The sequence below is a fragment of the Falco rusticolus genome, chromosome 8 (genome assembly GCF_015220075.1).
Source record: "Falco rusticolus isolate bFalRus1 chromosome 8, bFalRus1.pri, whole genome shotgun sequence".
Classification (NCBI taxonomy): Eukaryota; Metazoa; Chordata; class Aves; order Falconiformes; family Falconidae; genus Falco; species Falco rusticolus.
Window position 1 is genome coordinate 2,779,262 of NC_051194.1, and position 27,533 is coordinate 2,806,794.

The 27,533-nt window shown below is 43.6% G+C and overlaps 1 protein-coding gene across 2 annotated transcripts in view; it reads right to left on the reverse strand.

Annotated features, from left to right (window-relative positions):
• The window catches only part of FSTL4 (follistatin like 4), a 236,378-nt gene that overhangs the window by 104,724 nt on the left and 104,121 nt on the right, over positions 1-27,533 (reverse strand). For both annotated transcript variants that reach the window (XM_037398594.1, XM_037398593.1), the window contains exons 5-6: positions 5,116-5,306; positions 1,411-1,531 (exon numbers count right to left, since the gene is read on the reverse strand). In XM_037398594.1, coding sequence (XP_037254491.1) covers positions 1,411-1,531; positions 5,116-5,306 — 312 coding nt within the window. The remainder of the gene's footprint in view (positions 1-1,410; positions 1,532-5,115; positions 5,307-27,533) is intronic.

The following is a 27,533-nucleotide window of genomic DNA, read 5'->3' on the forward strand; positions in this document are numbered from 1 at the left end:
CTACTTAAAATTCACTGAACCAAAAACTCATACAAATGACTCTTGGAATTTAGCTTCGAGTTGCTGTGACATTGAGAACCCACTGATCCAAATATGCTCCCAAATAACTGCATGTCAGGCCTTTATAGCTAGGTTAATTCACTTTATGGCCTTCTTAATGTATGAGGTTTTATGTTTTACTGTATATCTGCTGGTTTGAGTGTGATGTGTTGAATTAAATGCATATGTGGTTCAAACAGGTCCAAGGTGACAACTGAGGCTAATTTTAAAGCACTTTAAACATTATTATACAAAGTGGGGTGGTTTCTTCAACAAAAAGCCAGAAGTCAAGAAAACAGAAACCACTCTAGAAAAGAGGATATTTGGCAAAACCAGAGGTTTTGTATTAGCATTGCAGCTTGCCAAAGAGCATCGACGAGGAATGTGCTGGTGTGGGGCTCATGGCGATTCCCACGCACACCAGGCTCTTCCTACCGAGCAGGCTCTGGAGCAGGGTGTCCTGGTTTAGTAAATGAAATCAAGAGATACCAAAACTATTTTGCCTATGAAATGCCATACGCAAAGATTTGAGAATCCAGCTTAAGAGGTAACCGGCTTGCTATCAGCCTTTTGCCTGCACTCAACAGTTCAATGGTTGAATCCTCCTTTTGTTTAAAGAGTATTAACTACATACAAGTACTCTGTACCTCACTATCCCAGCTATCGAATTATCCCCCCCCATTTTCTCTCTGCCTTTCATTTTTTAGTGTCCCAAAGTGACAGGCATCAACAAAACTATCTATCAATCAGGTGAAGAAGACAATGTGGGCCTTTTCCAGGGAAGGACTTCAATGAACGCTTAACTTAAAGCATGAACACAAAATCATGAAGATAAACAGGATAACGCAAGAACTTATTTTTTCAGCGTAAGTAGCTCAGTATCTAGGGTTCCTTGCAAATGGTGCTGAGATATGTGTCGAGATTGCACACCATAATCCACGTACTAACACAGAAACAAAATGCAGAAAAGATCATTCCCAGGCAGAATATTCAGTAAAACACCCTCCCCACAGCAAACTAACTCACACTACCCCACGACATTTAGGCAGGTTTCAACCCTGTTTCCTCAGGATTACTCAGAAACAACATACTCGGGTCTACAGACCCGGCCAGTTCTCTCCACTGCCGTCCACCAGAACAACAACAAAATACACACAAAAACAATAAGCCCCACACAGTTTCACCAATCTCGTAGTTCATGTTTACCCTTTGGAACACAGTAGCCTTTAGAAACAAGCTTTCTATAGTGCTTTCACGCATTAAATACAAAAAGGGATTATCTTTGCTGATCATGTCTGAGAAGACAACATTGCAATCGCAGATACCCACATGCTTTCAACACCCAGGACAGACAAAAGCATCGGGACTCACGGAAGGCTGTATAGAGCTCCTGCAGGGTTAAGCGGCCATCGTTGTTGTAATCATCAAACCGGAGAAGGTCTTCTAATGTACAATCCAATAAATCATCTTCCAGGTCCTCCTTCTTCATTAGCTGTAGCAAAGAGAACAAGCAATCTTATATATAAGGTAAAGCTACAGACTGCTGTCCTGGCTCAGCCAGCAAATTTTCCATTAAACAACCTGTGGGGAGAGATATATATAGATATATAATTAGCTGTCATTATGTATTCACTTTGTATCAAGATACAACTGATATTTGCATTCCTGCAGCGTTTCATGGGCCATGGACCAGTGAGGGTGAGGAGCCTCTTCCTTCAGCAGCAGCACAGAACTGCATTTTCACTTTGCAAATGTATACATATATATATAAAAAATTCAACAGGGGAAAAGGAAAGTCTGTTTTTCCACTCTCCTCTGTAGGTAAGGACCAAATTATATTGCTTGCTTTTAGGACCAGAATGGGCAAGACTGAGCATTGTATTCAACACTCGTGTGTTTTTCAGGCCCCTGACTGTGTCTTATGTATTCTAAACATTTCACACATTCTACACTAAAAATGAAGATGGCTGTAGAAGTTGTACATCCAAGTTAGCAAATAGCAAAAATAAGACCCAAGCATAATGAAAATGTTGGGTTCTGTGAATTTATTGTAGAATGTGAAGAAAACTTCTGAAATGTTGCATCTTCTGGGCAGAAAGGCTTTTTGCTGTAGTCCAGGGACTCTTACTTACTATTCTAGTCTTGGCCCATTATATTGAAGCAATTTAAAGTAATAATGCTAAAAAAAGACCCTTCACCTAGCAAGTAAAAATGTTCAATAAAAGTGAGATCAACCATAACTTCCAAGATCAATCTTCTAAAGATGGAAATTTCCCTTTGCCTACCTTTGTACTGAAAATTGATTAACTTTTCATAAGACTGACAAGTTTTTACTAGTCCTTTTGATTTAACATCGGGGGGTGGGGGGGGAACCAACACAAAACACTTCAGTTGCAACAAATTCAGTAGATTTATGAATCTGACTTGAAAATACATTGAAGTTTTAAATGGAAATAACATTCCAATTACCACCGTTGTTAATAGCCCTGCATACCCACGTCTGCAAAACTACACGGGCACTTCATGCTACCAGGGTCTGGTGGGAAACTGTTCAATCGGGTCTGCCAGCAGCCAGGAGGCAAAGCAGCTCTAAGCAGAGGGGCTGCACCATATGCTGCCAACTTTTTTCTCAAAGCAATCCTGCTGTGGAGAACAAACAGGTGGGGGGCAAAGATCCTCACCATCTCCCGGTGCTAGGTAATGCCCCAGTGCAGAACCGTGCCCTCCGGAGGGACTCTCCTTCCAGTTTCTCCTTTGGGGTGAATGCCTCTGCAATGAGCCTCCTAAAGATCCCCCCTTCAGGTCTTAAAAATGACTTTTTTTCTGCAGCAGTGCACATTACCTGCCTCGAGTTTTTCCTTGCAGACAGGGTTATAGTGCTCGAGAGACTATTTTTCTTTTAAATAAAACAAAGAAAATGCACAGCAGCAGCTCAACCAGCAGCCAGAGAGAACGAGATCCCACCGCATCATGTTCATTTCAGCTGCCTCTACCCACGGGCAATGAAATTCCTATCTTTGGGGGAATTTTAAAGTTGTACAGAGCTTCAAATAAAAGAGCCAATGCAAATCAATCACAAATCTACCTAACAAGGCAAGAAAACTTCTGTTAAGACTGTAACATGGAAAATTAAAAATTGCTCATTACCTACAAAAAAACCCTTGAAAACTGGGTGAATAAACCGATCACGTAAGAGCACATGAAAATCATCTTGTTGTTGAGCTAGTAAGAAAAATAAAGAATTGACATGCTACCAGTAAACTGTGAATCCTGCAGCTGTGAAAGCACCAGAGCTGCCCTGCAGACAGGTCCTCAGCCCCGTCAGGATTTCAGCCACGCTCCCACCAAGGGACCCAACATCAGTGCCACTCTGCTCAGGATTAAAAGGATTCATGGCTTATCTATACTCTGCATTAGCCTGCATTATTTTGTCTTTTAAGAGGTGATTGTGCTGTCAGCTCAGCAATGCTGGTGGCAAGCACTGTGGTGGATGTTTGGGAGAGAGGGCTTCTAGCTGGGGGCTGAACTTATTCTGGTCTATCAAATTGAAGTGGGCTGCACATGTGTGAGCATGTTTACTGATTTTGATAACAGTGAGAAAAGAAGAAACAAAATAATAGTAGCTAAGGTCTATGCTTGCTCTTGTAAGCAAGACCTGAGCTCCCAGCACATCTGCAAACGAAGCCCACAGTAACTTTGCGGCAGACCCTAAAGCACTGAATCCTGCTCCTTTAAAATGCAGGTCATTGTTTCTTCTTAATGGTAATGGCTTGCAGGCTGCCAACCCTTTATTTCCATGTGAGTTGAGTTTCAATATCCTGACGGAATAAGTTTCATGTAAAAAGAGAAAAAAATTGGACAGCAGAACAGACACTTGGATGTCATTATGCAAAAGCTGGCTTTGAATCCAGATAAAAGTGTTTTCTTATACCTACCATGTTTTTATAAAAAAAATCATCACATTTAGATGAAGTATTGTATATATTCATAGCTCTGAGATCTAAGGGAATTTACGCTGACATTTTGCATTGTGCAGAAAGGATCGTGCATCATGTCAACAGCCTGAGGATTAAAATTCAGTGCGAGCCATCCTACACAGGAGCGAGCCCAGGGAGGAGCAAGCTTGCATCTGTCCTCCTGCTTGCTCCAGCTTGCATTTACATGCTGGAACTGCAATGCAATTCATGCGCGCTGGAAAACCTGAGTGCAGGTGAGATGCTCCTGCAGCCCCAAGGGTGAAGGGCCAGCTCTGGAAACTGGAACAGGTCCCAGGCAGGTATTGGCTTCCAAAAGGCTCTTAAAAGGTGCTTGCTTCTAACTCATAGATGCCAATGAATTGGAAAAGACAAGATTGTCCCACATCTGGCATAATGCCTTTTCTCATATTTACAGGCCTGTTTTCTCAGGTCTGCATGTGCAAAGAGCAAGTTCAGGACACAGAGTAATTGGCTCAAGTGCCCGGGCTGTGTGTTCCATTCACTTTACCAATTAAATGCATTCCAACAGCACAGCATGCCCATAATTAGAAATAACATTTTTTTTCTATCTCTCACCTTTTCTGCTGTTACTAAGTTCTGCTAATCAACATTTCAGCATCTGTCTAGGGATTTTGGGAAAATAAACCTGTTAAAAAATATTCCAGCTTTGCTGTCATGTTACTACATGCTAATGCACAGTCCAGAAGGCAGGGAGGAAGAATTAAGAGATTTCTGTCTAACTTAAACACACCTAAAAAATCCAAATTAATTCTCCCCAAGCCAGCTAGCTGGAAATACTCCAGAAGATGACATTTAGTGTGAGGATTAGTATCTATTTTCAGAAGCATGGATGGGGTTGGAAAGCTGCCATGTTTTTTGTTTGCAGAGGAGCTTCAAATGTCTGAGACAACAGTGTCTCCCCAGAGATGCAGAGAAGAGACTCACACACTGCAGTAGATTTTCCTCCTTTACCTGCTGCCGGCTGGACAGTTACAAATGACTGTTCTCACAAGAGTGCTGCTGCGTTACATTCAATTCACACTTTGAATGAAAAATTCAATCACTTCATAATTCCATTTTCATTGAACAATAAACCCACCTGAGCCAGTTCAGAGCTACTGAGATGCCCATCACTGTTTATATCCAAGTGCTTAAACATATCTTCAACTAAGAAGCGCTTCTGGGATACTCTGTCCTTGGGCAGGCTGCTCGGCAGGCTCTGCTGATGAGCTTGCAGGTCCAGGAGGATGCTTTTGAGCCGGGTGTAGTCTGCCATTGTACAGGTGTCACCTAGAAGACAAGACCGCATTATCGGACCACATACATTTGCCCTGATCTTTTTAAAGGACTGAGCTCCTAAAGGGAAAAACAAGGCACAGTCGAAGCAGGCTGTCTGCATATACAGCACCACTAGGCTCTGCACTCGAGGAGCTCCTCCTGTAGTCGTTACCTTTTGTAATAGCTGGCAGTTTTTCTAAATCCTGCTGTCAAGGATGCTCTCCAGCATGCTACCTTCCAGATTACAGGGCTTCAGTTACAGACTCCCACGCTCAGCTTTGTAATCCCCACCCATATTAAATTGGCTCTACATTTTTCTAAAGATAAAATAAATTCATCTGGTCTGTGATTATAAAGTAAAAAAAAATAAACCTGGGGAAGCTGATGTTCACAGGCCACAAACATAAATAAACGGTACCCCTGAGTGTCACCCTGTGCCAAACGCAGGGCTGACCACAAGGAATCCCCCTAAAGGCAGCCCAAGGTGGTAAGACAGCCAAAGGGGGGACAGCAAGGAGCACAGGGCTGCGGGGAGCCCCTGCCACTGGGGTGTCGCTGGTGCCTGTGCACATCACCCCACGGCAGACTGACATCAATGCCTCCCTCAGCCCCCAACCAGGAAAAAAGGTTATCATCATGGAAAAGCCCTCAAGCCACTTGCTCTGACGTGACACCAGCCTAGCCAGAGGAATCAGATTGAACCTTCAAGACCCTGAAAGCTCCTGCTGTGCTTGCAGCAGCCAGCTCTTCTGCAGTTCTCCTCCAGGGAACACCTTGCTCTGATTTAAGGGCTTCCACATGCCCCAAACATCGCCCCATGTTCAAAGTGGTATCAGATGTTATGGCCCTTTTCTACTCAAGTGCTGCCTGGCAGAGCTTGGCAGAACGAAGAATGGCAACCGTCTCTTTTGTGCAAATCTCTCTGCCTTACGGCAGACCACAGCGGCTGGTGCCTCGCAGGAGCCTGCCTGGCTCTACCTCGGAGCAGACCCTGGAGCACCCTCACGCTCCAGCTGTCCCACACCGTGTGGGCATCAACCCTCACCCACCAACAGTACCCACACAGTTGGCTGTTCCCACTAGGTGACCTTTTCTCTGTAAGGTGCTTTCTCTATAATGCAGATACCCTTATTCTCTGTAACAGTGTTTTTTAAAGAACTTTTAAAGTCCTATCACTAGATTAAATCTAAGGGAACCTGGTTTCACCTCACTTTAAGGCACAACACCCTTGTAGATCAGCTCCCCAAAGACTCCAAACATTATTCCTCTGAAAAACAACAGAAGACTGGCATACTGACAACTAGTATTCCTGTCCTTTTCTCGCTGAGCTGCACCAATTTTGATTCTCTGGTCCTACTCCAACCAAAACCCAATTAAAATTCCAGGTGGGAGGCACTTCATGATAACAAACTCATCTACCATCAAGATTTTTTTTTCACCCTTTGTATTTTGTGCTCACAGCTTCAAAAGCACCATGACTTGAGAAGGTGAGAGAGGACACAGGGGCTAGACATGCGTTCAGCATCCAGGTCAGTGCCCTGCCGCTACACGAGCAGCAACTGCAAGGCAAGGCTTATTTTCCACCCTGAACTCAGACCCTTCTAGTTTTGAGTTTCTCACTGCTCAGGGATATTAAGCAGCTGCTAATTTTTTCCTTCTCTCTAAACAACCTTCAGAGAGCTCTTGGTCCCACAGTGGATCAGTCTTGGGTTGGGGGGGGGGGGGGGGGGGGAAGGCTACTCAGCTACTATCAGTCTTGTTTATTACTTCTGCCTCCCCCTCTGCCCCCCCCATGTCATTGAACGGCTATTGTGAGGGCAGTATGAAGAAATCTCTTTCTTCCAATCATGTGCTTATTTAAGAGTAAAATTGATTGCTGTATCCAGTGTAATCAAGCAATTTTGCAATCTTATTGTAAATACCATTTTAGGTACTGCAATAATAGTTTTTTCTGAGCTGGAGTTTTCTCTTCAGTCAAATCTCAATCCCAGAGATGCATCTAAGGCTAATGAAGATAGGGCGATTATTTAATTTGCTTCCACTTCTGTTTCTGCTTGGCGGTTTCCATTTAAGAGCACAAGCATGGCTACAGGCAAGCCACATGGTGACAGCCGGGCGGGCTGACCCCCTTACACAGCCCCCCATGGTGGGGACCACCCTGCGCCCGGCTCTGTGTGTGCATCGCAGCCACCACATCTGCTCAACCTGGCAGCTTCCTTCACCCCTTTTTATTTCTTATTTCTTCCTCCTATCAACTTTTGCCAGTAGCATATGCAAAAGCAGCTCTTCCTTTACGCCCTCCAGCCCTTTTACTTTTATTTATTATATTTATTTTTCATAGCTGGATTTTTTTTCCAGATACTCCCTAACTGTTGCCTGCAGCAGTGCTTCCCCAGCCTTCCTCCCTCGCTGCCCTTCTGACTTGCCTCCACCTTAACCCTCTTTCTGACCACAAAAGGAAGAACTGAAGAAGGACCTAAGCACTCCTGAAGTCTCCTCGTCTCTTCTAACAGCACTTCTCACTTTATTAAGCTTGTATTGACAACTCCTCCGGCTAACAGCTATGCCTAGCACTGGTCTGATACATACCACGCACCTGCTTGGAGGATTAAGTGGGTGTGATAGTTTCTTGAACCCTGGAGCCTCGGCCAAAACCCAGCACAACTGCATGTTTAAACAGAATTTCCAGTATGAATTGCGTGTTAATGCAACAGCAAAATATAAGCAGTACATGCAAGGAGCAGATGTTTGAATCCAAATATTGCACGTGTATTCCTGTGCATGTGGGACCTGGCCAGGTCACCCAGCGGTGACACAGCCAGGCTCTCGGCTGTGTTGCATGGTGCGAGCCAGGAGACAGCAGTCTCCTTTCAGTGCATTACGACCCTCACCGATTTTTCCATGCTCTGAAAACAAAGCCACCACCAGCACTTGTCTTGAGAAAGTACACACTCATTTGGGCTGCGAGACAGCCCACGGAAAGCATCTCCATTCCGGAACTTTCAGAGGGTCACAGCCATGCTGCGGCCTCCAGGCAAACGTGATGGGTACCGAGAGTGAAATAAAGGAAACCACAGGACAGAGGCGGCGACAGCCTATGGCAGCAATTCCCAAATCCTGCTATAAACTCACCCCTCCCCCCAGCACATCACTGCTGTGTCCAGGGTCAGGGACCACCTACCCAGCAGAGCCCCATCCTGCGTGGTGGGATAATGCCATCCCACGGCACAGACAGCAGAGGAATCCCTCGATAAGACAATTATGTCTCCTATTCAAAAAGTAAGTTCAGTTTCACATGTTGTTAACACACACCAGTCGGAAGGTGAGAAGGTGCTCTCGGCCCCTGTCAAAACTGCTCCAAACCCTCATTATCTTCACTTCCCTCTGGAGAAAACTGCGCTCCCGGCTCTGCTGGAGATGGATCCCCAGGCATCTCTCCACAGCCTGAATGTGACAGACTCCGCAGGTCTCACACCTTTGAACATTTTCCCCTGACCTCGGAGGGTTGCGGTGACGCACGAGCAGTCACTGCAGAACATGGCACTGGAGAGCTGCTCAGCACCATGCAACGCGCAAAGCGACGAGTAAAACCAATAAAGTTCTGTCCCAGGGGTGCGAGATTAATGATTTGTGCTGCTTTGGCTGAACTAAAAGACTGACAGGAAAATGCACAAGAACCGTAATATATAAGCATAAAAATAGATACGTGTAATTTATTTTTTTAATGTCACTGAGTGCAAAAACAAGGAGAGAACCACTCCAGGTCAAAGGAAATACTCTGTTTGACCTGAAACTATAACCTTATAGTAAGTCTGGCCAAAGCATTAGTTCCAAAATCATCCACGCTTGGGATGTCTGAGCTGATGATTTGATTCTATTTCAAACACAACTTTCAGGCTCTGCAGCAGCCAGACACGAATGCTGGAGGCACCCCATGGAAGACATCGCCTGCTCCTCCACCAAGGAAGGGAGGAGACACATGCAGACAACTTGCATCCTTCGGCAAGCCAACGCCAAGGACAGCTACTCTCCCCTGTACTAAAGATCCTTCCCCTTCCTAGGCATCACATTTTTTAACCTATCCTCCCAACAGAGACTGCTAACAGTCCTTCCTCAGAGCTGGTGGTATACGTCTTGCGAAGGACAGCTCTGTATTCTCTCTCCCTCCCACCCACCCCCTCCTGCTGCTGCTGACACCTGCAATCTTAGGCTGTGCCTAGGATCTGCCAGCTTTATCTGCTAATTACTGTGTCTTTAGGTTTCCAGCAGCACTGCCACCTCCTGCATGTTTGCTGTTCTTCCAGGTATTACAACTGTAGCTGTTAAACAAAAAGAAGCACAGAAAAGCCACCTGTATGCCCTCTCACTTATCCCCCTTCTTGTCTCTGCTTTGTGAAGTGCCCCCAGCAGTTTCCTTTGCAACATAAGCTCATCATTAGCAGTTTATCTCATCTCAGGTTGCTCTCATTGGTAAGTCTCGTTAATGGATGTCTCTCAGCTTGGTTTCCTTGTTAGGGCTTTCCAGGGACTTGGATTCTGTTTGCAGTTGTGACCAGCTCAGACAAGTTGCGCATTTCCAGAGGTGGCTTGCTTGCAGGTGAGTATCCCAGCTTGCATGCCAGGAGGCGACCACCACTGCTCTTCAGAGATGGGGTTTCAAAGGACTTCTTCCCTTCCCTGCTTGTGAACACCAGAAATGCCACCACATGTGCTTCAGTCACCTGCACCGCACTACTGCCAGCTGATCCCCTGTCCGCACTGCCTACTGGTGTGCTCAGGGCACCGTCCCCACCACATAGCTGGGGGAACCAACACACAGAGAGCCAGACACACAAAGTTGGGACGAGCTAAAATTGCTATCCTGCCTTCCATGCCCTAAACTAATTCTCTACTTGATCATCTTTCTTTACTGCTTTATATGAGGGCTGGTTTGAAAAATGTCACGTTTCTTTCCCATCTTTAACCATGATCCCAGTACGATACACTCTGCTAACTCCAGGAGAAGAGGAGAACTAAGGGCATACTGGAGGCATTTGACATCAAAACCAAAATGCTGATCATCTAACACAGGGCAGGGTTTTTTTGGTGTGTGGTTTTTTGGTGGTTTTTTTTTTGTTTTTTTTTTTTTACGTGAACTTTTATACTTTTGAATTCCAGTTTTGGAGTTAAAAAGCCACCTATACCATTTCAAGAGACTCTGTATCACTTCTACTGATGGCCACTCCACTTTTTGAACACAAACCTAATTTGATAGCAATGCTTTGTACAACAAACAAACCCTCCCCGGGAAAACCTGCATGGTTTTTGTCCATGCTCTGGGCAGCGATGCCTTTGTTCCCATCCTGCTGCTGGAGATCAGCCTGTATTCCCCCTGTAAGCTCTACACCTGACTTTGTAGCCCTAAGAAGAAACAGTGGTGACTTTGAAACAAACTTCACATAAGGTACAGCTCCCTCCTGTGCTCTTTGGGTAAAACTTCAATATACTTGCCACACTCAATAGACAGGGATTTTTGGTACTTTTTTTTTTTTTTTTTTTTTTTTAGAAATGGTCCATTAAATAAACCCTCCACAGCAGCCTGCAGCGGTTCTCCATCCCCAAGCCCAACTCCTGCGGCAATCATCATCGTGTGATGCAGGATGGAGCCAACAGCGAGGAACCATGCTGCAACACCCCTGGCCAGGGACGCCTGCAATCTCCCCCCCCCCCCCCCCCCCCCCCATGCTGGGGTAGATCTCTGAAGAAACAAGACCTTTTTATCCATTTACAGCACTTTCAAAACCAGCGAAGCCTGACACTGTTTGAATGAAAACAAAAAATACCCAACAAAAAGACAGGCAAAGAAAAACAATAAACCAGAAGAAGACTAAAAGAACAATCCAGTGTATTAAGGTCTGATTGCTAAAGTGTGGCCAATAACTGTCACATTTACATGCTCCGCTCGCTCTGAGCAATCCTGTTTCTTGCTCTGTTTTGCAGCAGCTACGTAATTCATCCTGTTTAGCACTTCTGCATGCTTTGGCAGATAAAATATTGATCAGCCTGCCAAGAAACACAGAGTGCCATTCTGTTTTCATGTCAGAACTCAGTAATGAACTAGATTTATCAAGAGCATCCTCTCTGTGAAAGGTCAGTGGTGAATGTGGCTAAATGGTGATGACAGATCATTAATCCAGTTCCCTCAATAATTGCCCTCTTTAAGAATTTTATTCCTGGTTTCTGTGAATTGTAGCAGGTTTTTACAGTGGGATCCCTGAGCAATCTTCAATCCACTTCTGAATCAAAGCAGATAACAGAGAAACAGCAAGTCTGGGGATTAAACTGTCCTTCAAAGAAACGCAGTTAACAAAATAAAAATACAGTGAGGAAATGCAGAGCTTGCTTTGATAGGTAAACCAGCCTCCCTGGAAAATGTTACTGTGCAAGGTGCTTTACAATACAATGATTACTAGAAATGTCAGGACTTCTTTGAAAATCAGAAATGATCTGGTAACACCTACAGAGCACCAATCTCTAAGCCCTTGGTGTACAGCCAACCTGACAGCAGGTGTGAACCTAAACACGTACAGAAGTCTTCAGAGGATTTGAGCCCCACTGGCTACTGAGCTATTTGTCAGCACTACAGGGGCTGCACGAATGGCAGGTGGCGCCCACAACTCTTTGCAAAATCCATGACAAAGGCAGTCATTGGCATCAAGGCTAAGTATAGGAGTATGTAGTTATCCACACAAGAAGGTATATACAGGGCGAAACTTCTTGTGACCCTCCAAGAACCCTGGAGGAGGTTCCCCTGGGCAGCGCCTCTGGATGCCTGGGCACTGCTACCCACAGCAGCCCATGCGCTCCAAGGCTGGGCTCCAGCCCCGCAAAATCTGCAGCCACGCTGCTGACCGCCACAACCCCAACCCAGGATTAGAATCAGCGTGCTATCACTGCAGGTGAGTTAGGACATCATGATGGGGCAACCTCCCCCTGAGCTGCCAGCCCTGCCTGGCTCCCTGTATCCCACACCATCACCTGCCAGAAATCTGCCCGCAGCGGCAGGACCACGCTCCTGCTCACTGCCACCACAGAGGAGTATAATCATAACTCAGTACAAATAAATCACCAAAAAAGGTGAACTCCAGCGGCACTAATTTTCAAGGCAACCCTTTGCCACCACCAAATGTGGTAATAAAGAGCTGTTTGGAACTGGCTGAAGAGTGTCATTTCTAAGGCAGGAGGCACCGGGGGTGTCATTTTATTTGACAGTTCCTCTTAGACCACGCTGGCTGTTTTCAGCTGCTCCTATGGCTCCAGGAAGAAATGCAGTGCCGGAGATAGGAGCGCTAAGCTTTGATTTCTCTTCTGTATCCATGGGGCAAAAAAGATGTGGTTACCAAAAATTAACACTTCTTAACAAAATTAAAGGGATTTGAGAAAGGTTTTGTTTTCAAACAGCCCATCCTTTCATACGCTTTACTCAGGCTTTATCTGGTATTGTTAGGAGCATCAGAAAATGACTAAACTAAAATGTTACGGGATACAAATTTATTTATGAGCGTGGCTCCTTAATTCTTGTGCCGTTTACGGCTAAATTGCCTATCAGCAACAGCTCATTTTCATGCATACAAAATGAAAGTGGTGGCATGCCTAAACTGCAAAAACATGGTCCCAAAATATCAGACTGCTGAATCTGAGCGAGACGATTATGTGAACTCTTTACACCAATAATCCATGGCCTTGTGGCCTGATTGACTTGACAGAACAGGTTTACACAGGGACAGGAAAATTAAAGATGACTTCAGTTCTTTGGGGGTCTCATTGCAAATCCCCATTCCTCCATGCAAATTTTATATCTGTCTCTTTCCATCTATCTTCCTCTTCCTTTAATTGCTCTTTTTTTTGCACAAGCGCAGAGAGGTGGAATGGACTTTCCTTCTACTTTTCCTGTGTGGTTGAAAAGAAGAAGAAAAAAAATCTGCTTTTCTCAACAAGTTGCATGAACAGACTCCTCTGAGCAAGCGTAGCAGCTCGCCGCAGTAAGAGAGAGGAGAATATCGACAATGCTTTGTAAAATTCAGATTTCTTGCAATGTAGAGACACCTGCGCATTTCGAACCTTCCCCTGTCCTGATTTTTATAGGCTGTAAGTATTAGAGGTCCGAGCAAACTGATTTAGGATGAAGAAAAATTAACCCAAATCTTACTCTATGAAAAGTCATGATAGCAACCATTTGGCTTGTGATCACTCGGAGGAAGCTGCTGTAGAGTACCAGGCAGAGCTCTGCAGCAATTGCACTGCAGGTAACCTCACCGCCATGTTTCTATAATGTCTAATAAAAACACAAAGAGCATCCTGCTGCCTCTGAACACCACTGAAGTCCACGATCTCCGCCGTCACTGTGCACTGAGGAAGGCATGCATCGCAGGCATGACATTTAGGCAAAGCTGGCTAACCGCATCGTGCTCCCACGGCAGTACCACCTGCCCGCCTACTTCACACATGGCTAAACCCCTTAAAGGCTGAATACCTATTTTATTCCTGATTTGAATTTACAAGTTAAGTGAAACTCTGGTAAAGTTCCCGCTAAGAGGAGCAGATGTTTAACATCATGAAAATTCATGAACATTAGCAATCCTTCAGCTGCTGCTGCTGAAAAAATTCAATTAACAATAAAAGCCCAAACTAACTTGCTTATCTTAGGGATACGTTTCAGTTAATAAGATGTACATTTATCAGATATCCATATATAATTTAGCAGCAACTGGGAGCTCACCAAATATATCATAGAAACGGAATGGAATGGAATATATACTACAAAGTAGATACTATTAAACAATAGACATTTACAACCTGGAAAAGTTAAAACTTGCCTCAGCGTGTATTTATTTCAATATTTCATTTTATTACAAGAAAAAGCACCCATCTATTACTCTGTGAGCTTTTAAAATATATTAAAAACTTACAGCATCAGAATATAAATTCTCTGTTCTATAAACAAAACCTCTATTCCTACCTTAAACAATTACCTTCCAAACTGCATAAACCTAAATGAATCACACGCCTTAGCCCCAAATGCACAGGAAAAGAGATGGATGGATTTGCAGTCTTTTTTGGGAAGCCCAAGAATTACAGCTTGGTTTTCCAAGTCAAAAGCAAGTTCTGGATCTGCACGCTTCCCGGGAGGGAGCAGGCAGTGGTACAGGCAGGAGGTGTTGGGAGCAGCCCCAGGGGCGGGAGGCAGGAGGAAGCTTGCAGGTGGGAAAGCACGCGATAAATGTAATTTATCAAGTGCCTATCACCACCTAGGCAGCGTGCCACAGATTTATAGATTTTTAAAGCCAGGAGGGATCATGTGCTCACTCTGACCTCCTCCATTACAGAAGCACCGAATTCAATGAGATTTTCCCTGCAGCAGCTCCATAATTTGTTTGCTCTATAGCATACCTCCTAGGAAGGCTTCCAGCCCTGATTTTAAGCACATAAGAGCAATTTTTCAGACAACTACTTAGTCTCAGTGGGCAAACATATTTTATTTTTAATTTGTTTAGCTTCAATTTCCATCTACTGAATTTTGTTATGCATTTGTCTGATACATCAAACTAAGTCTTACAGCCCACATGTAATCTTCCCAGGTTTGCACTGATGTTGGGTTCTGCTCATATCTCACCTGTTCTCTCCGATGAGCTGTGTAAGGCAGCTCACGTTCTAAATGACTGGGTTTTTCTCTTTTCTGGGATTTTTATTACCCCACGGTGGGCAACAAAACAACCATGGCCACATCTGCAAGAACCTTTGGCTTCTAAGTCAGCAGCGGGCAGCTCTACCACAATTCAGTGCCCACCACCTGAGCTGGCTCAGACCCTTCCTGTACTACAAGGTGATGCTCCACTACCCACAGAGCTCCAGCCCACTCCCAAGGCAGAAATTTCTAGAAGATTATGGTGTGGACAACTTCTCTCATCCCACCAGGACATCTCTCCGAAAGATGCGCTCAGACAGAATTCCCAAACACTATTTAGCATAAAGAAGATGTAACTAACAGCAATGCCTCGGCTGGGAAAGTTTTCTGTGTGATACCATAAGCAATCAAGGCTTGTCTTACTGCTGTTTTTATTAATTGCTGCCTACTGAGTATCAGCTGATATTTTTGCATCAAAAAAATAAAAATGTTTGCCAAACCAGAGAAAAAAAAACAATGCCGAGAACATCAAAGCAAATGAAGACGGAACACCACATAGTCAAGGCAAACAACTCATAAGCAAACCCTACACTGCTCATCTGAACTATTTGGTGAGCACAAACATAGTAATAGAAATCACGAGTGAATTATGCATGATTCATAAACAAAAAACTGGCTATGTCTAATGATTAATTTATTCAGAACACAGCCCACTGCTATAAATGTGTGACTCCACAAAGAGACATGGTCTTATCACACAGTTCTGTGCCCGTTATGTACTCTCTCCAAATTATATTTTGTCTTCAGATTATATTGTTTCTCTTTGTAAAAACTATTAAGCTAAATTAGTGATGCTGCATCCGAAGTTGCAGATAGGGGGGCAGTGAGCAGGAGAAGAAAATGTACCATATGCAGCTGGTTTTAACGGTGACAACACAACGAGCTTAGGAATGCCTAATTACTTAAGATCCCAACCCAAACCAAATTCACAGCGTAATGAATTGACGCAATTATTGAGAAACACTGTATTGAAATAGCCTGGGAAGACAGTGAGGCTTTTGTAAAGGTTAAGCAAAAGAAAGTAAATCAAGAGAGGTGCCTGGGCAGATGCAAGGTGGGCACTGGGGATGTCACCCCCAGGAGGGACCTTCGTGCACATGGGGAGGGAGCCACAGGCTGGGGATGGATTTGGCAGGGCAGCGGAGCCAGGAAGGCAGGGGCTGGCATGGATGGGGAGCAGAGCAGCCAGCACCTGGGAGGATAATTAAGCGGGTATGTTGTGCACGGCTTTGAAGAGCATGGACTTAGAGGATCAAATTGTGCGTGGCTGCCAGCTGCCTTGGGGAACGTGAAACGCAGAGAGGCGACAGCAGACTCAAGTACCAAATTCCCCCAGATATGGAGGGTGGGTCTGTCAGTGGCACTTCAGAGGGAGCACAGCAAGGTGCTTTGCTCAGCTTGCACAGGTCGAGGTACAGCTGCAGTCCCGAAATGCTCTTTTTGCTGCTCTCCTCCTGCTTGCTTCCCACAAAGGGGCTGGGGAGCAGGCAAACAGCCAAGCAATGTGAAACAAAGCAGCTTAGCAAACATGTCATGGGATACTGAGGTAGCTGTTTGCTTCCTGAACTAAGTGATTTCTTGGAGAGGCACCATCATCTAGACCATGTCCTCGGGAAAGACATCACTGCTTTTCCTCCCACGGGAGCCTGGCTTTGCTGTGCTCAGTCTGTCCCACAAGGGATATTTCATATTATTACACTTTGCAATATGAAAAACAAAACAAAAACAACGAAAAAAAAAAGGTAAAAATGCCTATCTGTGAAAAGCCATGCTCCTGGACAGTAAAGGCTGAGCAGAGCTCCTGAAAACAGGGTTGTTCTGCATAAATCCAGACTTTGATTTCCATTTCATTGCTTCAACAAATCAAAGGTAATAAAAGACAATCCTGCTGCGGGCTGGCGTCGGTTCGTGTGATCTGTGCTGACGCACCCACGCACTGTTCCTTCCCGAGCGGCACACGGCAGCGTGACACGGCACTTCAGGAACCTCTATTCAGCGTACAGTGCGGTATGAATAACCCCCCCGCTTTTAGAATGAATTAATCAGATTGTATTTACTCTACAGACTTCCCCGTGCTTTTGCTGTAAGGATAGCTGGGTGAGAGAGGTTTCTTTCCATGAGGTGAATCCTTTGGACCACCAGTGATGGCATGAAGGCTCTGATCAGTGTGGCTTTGCTTGTGATGGACAAAAGGAGTATCTGGGAGGCAGCTGCAGGATTGTGGGGGGATTTTAGTGGGACTGAGGAGCAATCTGCATTAATCTGGACTTCTCCCTGTCCTATGTATATCCACTCAATTTAGAGGCTCTGGCCGTGCATTCAGAGAGCTCCTGGCACGGCACTAGAGCACGGCCAAAACACAAACAAGAATAAATACAGCTCAACAGATCTGCTGGGACTCTTCTATCTACAAGCACAGCAGCATCAGATGTGGTTGTCAGCAAAAGATTACAAAAAGCACAGAAGCAGCAAAAGCAGGAGATGGACAAGAAGTTAAGAGCTATCATCTTTGGTTTGATGCACATGGTTTGGAGACCAGAGACAAGGGAAAAACCAAAACAAACACACCAACAGGTAAAGAAGAGGAAGACTGTTTTAAAGCCAGTATCATCTTTTGCAATGCATCTGCTGTAAACAATGGTTTACACCTAGTGCTGTGCTTTAGTTTTAATTTTTGCACCAGAGATTGCTATTTTAAAATGAAGGGAATAGCCCTGGCAGACTATTAATGTTTGGGGAGTGCTGCTTTATTAACGTTGAAGCCAAATCTTCATTAGCAACTGCAGGACAGGAAAAAAAAAAAAAAAAAAAATTCTGGCCACTTGAAGCACCTGAAGACATCTATGACACATCCACTTGTCATCATGAACCTGAAAATTTAATTTTCATACAGTGATGATTAGCTTAGCTTACTTTCCACTTTAATAGTGACATGAGGAAAAGACTTGGTCCGTCAGTCTGAGTGACCAGAAAGCCTTGACTACCTTTTCACTATAGCCAACTTGCAGTCCTCATTTCTATACAGAAAACCTCATCACAACTTTAACCCAGACATCCTGTAACTTAAATTAATGAAACCAAACAGGCTTTTGTTAGATAAATGGTACATTTGCTCCTTATGCCTGCTTCAGTTGATGATGCTACACAATCTGCTGTTTGACATTTTACAATACTCTACCTCATTCCTATTAGAGAAAGCAAAATTGTCTAGATTCCTCTGGGAAGTAACCAATGCTCACTTTTTTTATGGCTGACTGGCACATTTATCAAATGCTTCTAGATAGCAAATGTATTATTTGGAAGCTTTAATAAACGTTAAAGCCCTCTGGCACTAATGTAAATTTTACTGATCCTGCTGTGCTCTGAAACACTTACCTTTCCAAACAATACACTGGCTTCTACTGTCAGAAGGAACACTTCACCATCACTCTGTACTAGAAAGCCCATGAATCCTGGTCCCTGGTAAAGGTACTTTGCTTCCTTACTGCCTGGGTTATCTGCATCATAAAGTACACGTCTGAAAGTGGCCAGCAATGTGTACAATAAAGGCTACTGCATGCCATCCTTAGTGATGGATGGAGTCAAGAACGTTAAATTTTTTTCTTGGGTATTTGCATATACAGGTTTTCCCTGTCTCCTTCTTGAAGACAGCTCTTGCCTCTATCACAAGACCGCAGGATCTGCCCTGGCACGGCTGCATCTTCTATTACAGCAACTTTTTAAGTAATTCTGAGCCAACCATTGCCTACAGTTACCCTGTTTCTCTCAGTAACATCCCTTCTCAGAAGCTGTGTGATGTTTACCACTCTCCCTGCAGACAGGGAGAGCAGAGGGTACGTGCACATGCTGGCAACTAGTTCTTGTGACATTTTCAATCCAAATGCAATAGGAAAATAGGATAATTCTCCCAGACGGTGTGTCCTTCCACATCTCCGTAATCAAAAGCATTCAGAGAAACCTGCCACAAAACAGCTGCTGATTTTAGGCACTTCCCCGCCTTGCACTTGAACTGTGATGTCTCCCAGCTCCTCCTGCTAAGCAGTAAAGGACAATACAATTACAGTAACCAGGAGTATTTATTATTGTTAAGGATGTGTGTAATGGTCTGATAACGATGTGCTGTGACTGTTGTTCAGATGTCATTAGGAGACTTCTCAGGAATCCCATTAGTAGATCTAACGTATGCCCTAAAGGGCATTACTGCAATTATAAAATGTTAACTTCTAAAGAGGAAAACATGAACAAGGAGGAAGAAAGTACTTCTATGTTAAAAAAAAATAAAAATAAATGAAATCAAGAAACTTCACACAGAAAACTCTTAAATTGCTCCAGCAACAACAGATTAAAGGGAAACATATACAATATGCACATGTATGTGTGAGAATGCACTCACTCATCCAGAATTAAGCGAAGTTAAAACTTCACTGTAGTAGTTATAAAGGCTTGCAAAAAATAGTTGAATTTTTGTTATTATAATCATCCTGCACAATATATGCCACCCCAGAAATCAAGAGCCACCCATGACGGACAGTCAGAATTCACCAGTTAACGACAGAATGTCCTGACGGTGTAAAGTTTAAACCTGACCCTTTCTGTGTGACAAACAGTGGGGACAAGGACTCAGATTCCATCTGCACTAACTCAGCCGATCGATCACAACATTCAGCCCAGCTACACCTTCAAATACACCCTGACCTGCCTGTACAGAGGCAGCTGCAGCATTACAGCTCTCAGGGCTCCAACACAAAGAAAAATACAAATACATCTACTCTAACTTCCCATTTAAAACACAGATCCATGCCTCTCCTCCCGCCCTCTCCCACTGATGCCCGGACAACGGAAACAATTAAATTTGTATTTCTACTCTAAATCCACGTTAAGAAGAGCAAATGCAGCAGATCAAGAAAGAGAATGAGTAAATAAAAGTTCACCAATGCAACAGGCTGAATTTTGGGGATGACTTCCTATTTCTTCATGGGATATTGGTTTTTCCCCCCCCTTTTCTCTTAAGCACTATAATGATAGATGATGAATGGGACAGTCACCTAAGCACTGGAAGTGCTTTGCTGCTGACAATGCAAATAACCTTTCTGCAGTTCAGGGTACCAGTTCTGGAGTAGATCTGCTGGAGGCCTGTCAAGATAACAATATCCCCACACAGAACCATTGGCAGTGGGATTTTTCATTATATATGTCACTAAAGTACAGAGGAAAGATTCTTACTGCAGAAATAAGGGGATGAAAACATGTTTTTCCTGAAGATTTTCAGCACTGAGAGTGACATATACCAGGGTAAAGCACAAATGACAAATCACTATGTTTTGATCTGCGAGAGCACTACACTGAGCCTCTGTCGAGGGGGAATTAGCACAATTTAAAAGCTAGAACAGCAGCAGCGATGGCCCCAAAGGAGCTGCCCACCCAGGCACAGCATGGCTGGTGCCAGCACTTCTGTCCCCATCCTGTAAAGCTTCAGCTTGCTCTGCCTGAGCAGGCTCCCTGTAGACCCCCCTAATGAAAGGAACTCCCCAAATTTCCATCTCTCATTTGGATGAGGATTGCCTCTCCCATGGCAAACCCACACACTACCTGTTTCTGCCTTGGCTGCAGCTGAAACCCCCAAATTACAGCCATGCTGAAGAGGATGGAGGCAGCACAGGGCATCGCCCTCAGCACCCTGCTGCACCAACAGCCAGCTCCAGCATGGGAGAGTGTTTTGGGGTTAGAAAGGGAAGAGGGAATTAAAAGAAAAAAACATTGCTAGACTCTTCCAAAACAAAAAGTTCAAGCCATTTACAGGACAGGCTTCAAAACATAGCTACCATCTCAACACCTCCTGCCCAAAACAGAGAAGCCCTGACACTAAACAGAGAGCCCCAGCTACGGCAGTGAATTGGTTTCATATACAAGGAAATCTTTTAATTTCATTCTCTGCTCCATATTCATAATACTTGGCATTTCTTTCAAGTGTATTAAATATAATACAAGTGACAGATACAAGTGATTTATCCCTTGGCTCCCAGGGCTCTGCCGCCTGATGAACTGACACGACTCCACGCCCTTATGCTCACAGTAACTATAAAGTGTCACAAGGGCTTGGGCTTATTCACAATTTACAGCCAGCCCTTCATCCCCACAGAGATCATTGAAATCCCACCTAGCTGTGTCCAAACAGCACAGGGCACAAATGAAACTCAAAGCACTGAAGAGGATAAAACTCTGAGGTTTATTACAGCTGGAGATTAAAATTCAATATTGCAGCAGAGAAGGATGTTAAAATGCTGCACAGATTTAGCTCCTCTTCGCTCAGAGAGGCAGTTTGATAATGGTAGGTCTGGTTTAACATAGCTTTATTGACATAAATTCTATTTGTTGAGGGCTCTGAAAGAAGAAGCAATGCTCATGCCTTGCACTCCTAGCCGCTGGATACCCAAAGTGATTTTCTTTCTTTGTCAGGGAACGGATGCGGCTCACCCAGCAGCGTAAGGCACGAGTAACGCACTGTGCTGCACCACAGTGGTGAGAGGAAAGGTCTGGATACTAAGCGCTCTGAAAAAGTGATGTAATTAAGTTTTACGTAAGGGAGTCCTTCCAACGCGGCAGGTTCTGTAAGATAATAAGACTTGCAGATAACATGTCCGTTTCCCCAGTGAAAACCTTTTCTAATCATCTCAGTATCTTGCTAAAGCCCAGTGCAAGCATACAAGGACTACATTAATGAGACAGTCAAATCAGTTTATACATGGTCTTGCACAAATGCTTTTCTCCTTGTCTTTAGCACCATGTAAAATACCACAGTTACAGAAAACGAGTGAAAGTTCCTGCTCTGGAAGGTAAGCGAGGAACTTAATGCCATTTATTAGAAGCAGGGTCAGGCCCTTAGTCATGTCATGTGGTTTTGTGATGTACAAACTAAGATGTATCACTCTAGGTTTCCGTTAAACCATACGAAATGTGACAAAAAGCAAAACTGGGATTCAGTGTTTAAGTTTTAATTAAAAATTTAGTCAAACCACGTGGCAGGCAATGAAAACAACTCGTGCATCACAGCCTCCCGTCATTCTCCTACAGCCTCTGCCAATCTTCTACAAACCTCAAAACCACAGCCAGGCACATCAAAACAGCACTAAAAGTCTGCCATATCTTTATCACTTTGCTTTTAAAGCTAATTAAGGATAAGATATTAACGCTGCAATGACTGATTGCATTTTTCTCCCACGGACTGCCCTTTTCACAGATGACTGCTCCCACTCTGCTCACCCCAGTTTTACATTGGTGGAGTATGAGCAAGTTTGCAGGACTCAGCCTTCATTTGCAACTCAGAAAAGACAACTGGAATCAAGATCTGTGCTTATTTATTTCAGTATCTTTTCCCTGCAGTCAATAAATAAATAAATAAAATATATTTTCTGTGTTTCATTTCCCAGTCGTGTCAGATGTGAGTTTGGTCATTTCTTCTGCCTAGGCTGGAATGACCGCTCTAACAAAAACAGCAGAAGATTCAGACCATCATTTGACAGCTTTGTCTGCATCCACATCAACAGAATAAAAATAAATTAACCATTCCTTCTGTTGGCTCATGCACTCTTGATAAGCAGTGGCCACTCACATTAATGGGACTAAGCTCCCAGCTCAAGCTTATGCAAGCAAGTAAACTCTTGAGTTTTGTTCTTTTTTTTTTTTAATATAATAGCAGTCAAACATCTGAAAACTTCTAAAACTAATATTCTAAAAATTTATGCTTCACATGCTAGGATTTGTAATATCATAAAATGTTTTGAGTTGCAGTCAGTCAAGCAGAAAATATATCTATGGCTGTCAGATGAATTTATTTTGAGCTGTGAAAAAATTGTATTGCTATCTAACATAAGGTAGCATCCTGTCATCCCAAAGACACCAGCCAACAGCCCGTTGGCCTAATTCATATTTCAGGGACATTGCAAGTGACCCATACACAAAATGTGATGGTGGTATTCATGAGTAAATTTGTAGCAACAATGTAAACCTGTCGCACTTTTTTTTTTAAAAAAAAGAAATCTAGAAAGATTGCATATCTAGATCTCTGTTAAAGGGTGCAGAAGGTCAGCAGAAATTCCACCTATGCAGTCTGAGATGCCTGTATTACAGAGACATATAGAGAAACTATGGAAGTGCATTGCCACACAGTTGTTTCTTTGCAAATCATGTGCCCACCACCTCCTACATCTGCATGAAAAATACAGCAAATGCCAAGGCCCTGAGCAAACCAGCACACGTCAGCAGAGCAACATTTTTTATGATGCTCGTTAAATTTTGATCATCATTTCCTATGCCACACTAAGAACCGAGACTGTTCCCTGGCTGACTGTGCCACTCCCTAGGTCACCTTTTTTCCATGTTTTTTAAAATCTCTTTTAATGCCTTGGTCTTCCAGTTCATTTATTCCTTTCCGACAGACTCTTTTGCTGTTCCCCCCATACATTCAGGCTGGAAGAAGCCATTACAAGAAACCTTGAGCTTTCAGAGCGCCCCAAGAAGCCAGCCCAGAGGTTTACAAGCCCCACACGGACCCAGGAAAGCCCTGCACAGCCTCACCTGTGAACAGGCTGCCTTTCTCTGCAACGCTTTATCAGGATCTTTGTCTTGAGAGCTTTCTGGCATATTATGTCATAGCTGCTTTCTTAGAGATATTCAAATGTCAAAAAAGCAAAAGTTCCTTTGCTTCTATTCATTAAGTCTTACAAAATAATTTAAATTTTCATGCCAGGTAGCTCTCTATGGTCTTTCAGGTTAAAAGACGTTTTAAGACAGCTAAGCCTGAACTTAAAAAAACCCAAACAAACAAAACCCACCAATACATTATTAGAAGCCAGAGAGACACTGAAATAAGTATTTTCCCCAGTTTTAATTTATTAACTCCTCAAAAGGCATTTAGAAAAGCTTTATCTGAGAAAGGGGCGTGCTCCAAGAGCACACTTTTTCCATGGGAACACATTTGCGAAGTCAGGGAGGTGAAGAAAGAGAAATGTTAATACACATTTGGCTAATGCCATACTCCCTGGTGCTTCACTTCCCACATGCTCACTTAGCTGTTAGCTGTGAGGGAGGGATGCAATGAAGACCAGGGAAGAACCTGAGATAAAACACAAATAGCACAGTTTAAGACTGCCATAATGGCACATTTAAAACAACACCTGGCAGAATTATCTGCAGATGGGACTCCTTCAAGTCGTAAAAGGGAAGACTTGAGCTACAGTATTTCCTTTGAGGAGTGAAAAGCTGAAAAACTACAATTGCAGAAGCCTTGGAGATAAGAAGGTTGACAGATTACAACCATTTCTAAGGAAGGATGCCACCAGCAACACCCTCCATCATTCCACCAGGATGGCACTGCTGTAAGACAGTGTCAAACCTCCTACAGATTGCACTAGTAAATAAAAAATGGGAGAGTCCACAACATCAAGGCAAACTTCCTAACACTATGATCCTTTCCATGTTTTTGTTAACAATATCAGCAGATGTTATTAATAAAACTAATCTCTCAGCTCCAAAGTCAACAGCTATGGCTTATCAGCACCTCAGCTTTTCTAATACACTATCTATAAGCTAAAAAAATATCTCAAATTCATATCAAGGGCTTTTGGGAGGGAAGAAGGGAGGAGGAGTTGAGGCCACCTTTTAGTAGTACTATTCACAAGCTGCTGCTAAAAAAATTCCTAATTTCACGATCACAGCTGTTAATATCACTGCTCAAAGCCTCACTGCCTGTCTGTAGGAAAGGAAAGTCACTCACCCCTGGGGAGCAGACACACCAGTGCATCCTCCTCTGCATGCACAGTCCTCCCAGCTCGCCTCAGATTATGGGGAGTGGAAAACACCATGAGAGGGGCCTTTACCAGACTGCAGCTGAATGTTCTGATGACTACTGAACTTAGGAAAAAGAAATAATCAGCTGCATCTCTTGGACGGAACCTGGAAAATACACTGATCCCTATGGGTAGGATTATTTTAATCCTTACAAGTTTAAATATGGAGCTCAATTAAAGACACTCAAACACACACTGTGATTCAGACTATGAAGACATTAAATTACATAATTTCTCCCATCCGCTAAGGCCAGAAGTGGGTTTGGGGAGCATCATGACCTACAAACTCAGGAATTCTTGAATTGAAACTTTTCTTAACTTGGTGGCAGCACATTGTCCAAAAATCCAGCCAGCTCAGCAGGGCATGCATATCACGTCAATACCTTTACATACATTTATGCCCAAGATGGCACACAGAAGGACACGGCGCAGCAATAGTATGGGCCAGACTCTCAGTATCCTGAAATAGGAGGACACATGTTTGCAGGTTAATTCAGTGCTGGTGTCCTTATCACCATAAATTGTGCCCTGAATCATATTAGCTGGCTGCTCCATCCAAATAGATGTGAAGCTTTGGACATACATCTGCTTTTGCAGTGAACATCCCCTGCACATGAAAGTTTAATCTCTCAGAAAAAACACATTCTAAATTAAAAAAAATAGAAATGCTAGGAATGGAACTGCATCGTGAGTTAATGAATTTCTCTTCCCTTAATGCTTTATGTCAGGCTGCAAAGGAAATATTAGTATTTTCTACAGAAGAAAAGGGCATCTAAGGAGTCAAAGCCAACAGCTTTTAAAACATCACCGGCACTTGTTTTGGACTTGCTTGCTTAATTATTTTCTTTTCCTTTGCAATCTATACACAGTGTACTCCAGCAGGGATCTATTTTTTTTTCCAGCTCATCTGAGCACACAGCTGTATCCACGCCACGGAGAGCCTGTGACACCGTCACTCTTCCAGTCTTAAGCCCCCACAGCCTGAGTGCTCGCCATACCTGGCAATGAATGTATCTTGGCAGAAGAACTGTTTACGTTTGACACTCATTATTTTAATGCATATCCAAAAGAAGCTTCCTTTCAATAAAATATGGAATTAGAGAGTTCTTTTTAAATGTTGGGGAAAATGCCTATCTTGTTTTGGATGAAGAGTTTTTCCTTTTTTGAATTGAATCAAAAGCCTCTCTTTTGGCAATCTCCCACCACACTCATATATCAGCTGTTAAAAACATCTTGAAAGTCACAAAATGAAATGAATCACATCTGGAGGCAATTTGGACATGTATTTGTTTTCTAAACAGTATTAAATTCAAATCAGTGTTTTGGAATTATAATATAAGCTCATTAAATCAGATAGAAATAATCAGAAATGGCCTTATTCATACTATGCTTACTGTCTACATATTCTTACCAAAATAACTGTGATCATAAGTCCTAAATAACTTAATGGAGCCAACAGATCACAAAATCAGACCCAAATTAAAGCTATATATTAAGGCAAGTACTTCAGTGACTAGCTACCCAGCCTGCCAGACAGCAATGCCTGTAAGAAGTACAATATTTGAATGTCCACCCAAGTCATGGCTACTTGGACCAGACAGGAAGCATACTGTATTTCTATGAAATCTATAGGTTATTGATTCCTTTTTAGTGCAATTATTCAGACACAGCAAACATGCTACTCTGTGAAATCTACCCAATGCACGTGGCTTGTAGAGCTGTGCTTGTTGTCGCAGGCTCTGCTCTATTTGCACAGTCCTCAAGCTTCCCATGTAAAATAGTTGTTTACTTGCTACCGAGGGCAGCACAAAGGCAATGGCTCAGCGGTCGATGCCTGTCAGTGTTACCATTCCCATCTCTGACGCTCAAGTAAGCAGGAATGTACACCGCTCCACAACAACTCAACCCTCCCCCACCACCCTCCCCAACACCGTGCAGCAGGCTCGTGTGCTGAGGAGGAGGAGGATGTGCTCGGTGCCATGGCGCGGCACTGGGACCCACCACCACATTCGTGCCCACGTACAGAGCCACTGCTTCCCGCAGCTTCAGCCTCAGGATTCAAATCATCAGGATCTGCTCAGAGAGCTGCCTTTGGTTTGAGGTGATCTAAACGTGATTTTTTTGGGGTGGCAAATGGACCACTCATTGGTTGAGCCAGTCCTAGTGATTCAAGAGAAAGGCGTGATGCTGTCAAATGCCTTTTCAAGGTGCTGGAGATGTGGAAAGCACAAAACTAGTGAAAGCACCCCCCAGTAAAAAACCCTTTCTGTGGTGATGGCTCCTGATGAGCTTCAGAGCCAACCTGGATGCCAACCACCTTAGAGTCAAAGCTTCTCTCTCACAATTAGGAGACCACACCGGGCTGAATGAGAGTAAATGGAAAAGACTCAAATTCATAATTCTATCTGCAGAAAACAGGGTAGATAAACCAACAGTACACTCAAGAAGGGTAAAATTGCAGGTAAAATAACAAGATTTTGGAAAAGATGGCTGAGACTATAGGAAGAAATATGACAGAAGTAACTAATATTGACAGCAGCACTCTCTGAGTTGGCTGGACACCTCCCTGAGTTCTTTTCCCTATTGGTCTCAAATAAAACATTAAATTAACAAGACACAGTTCAATTAGATGTCTGTCCAGATAAGACTCATATAGATTCAGATGATCTG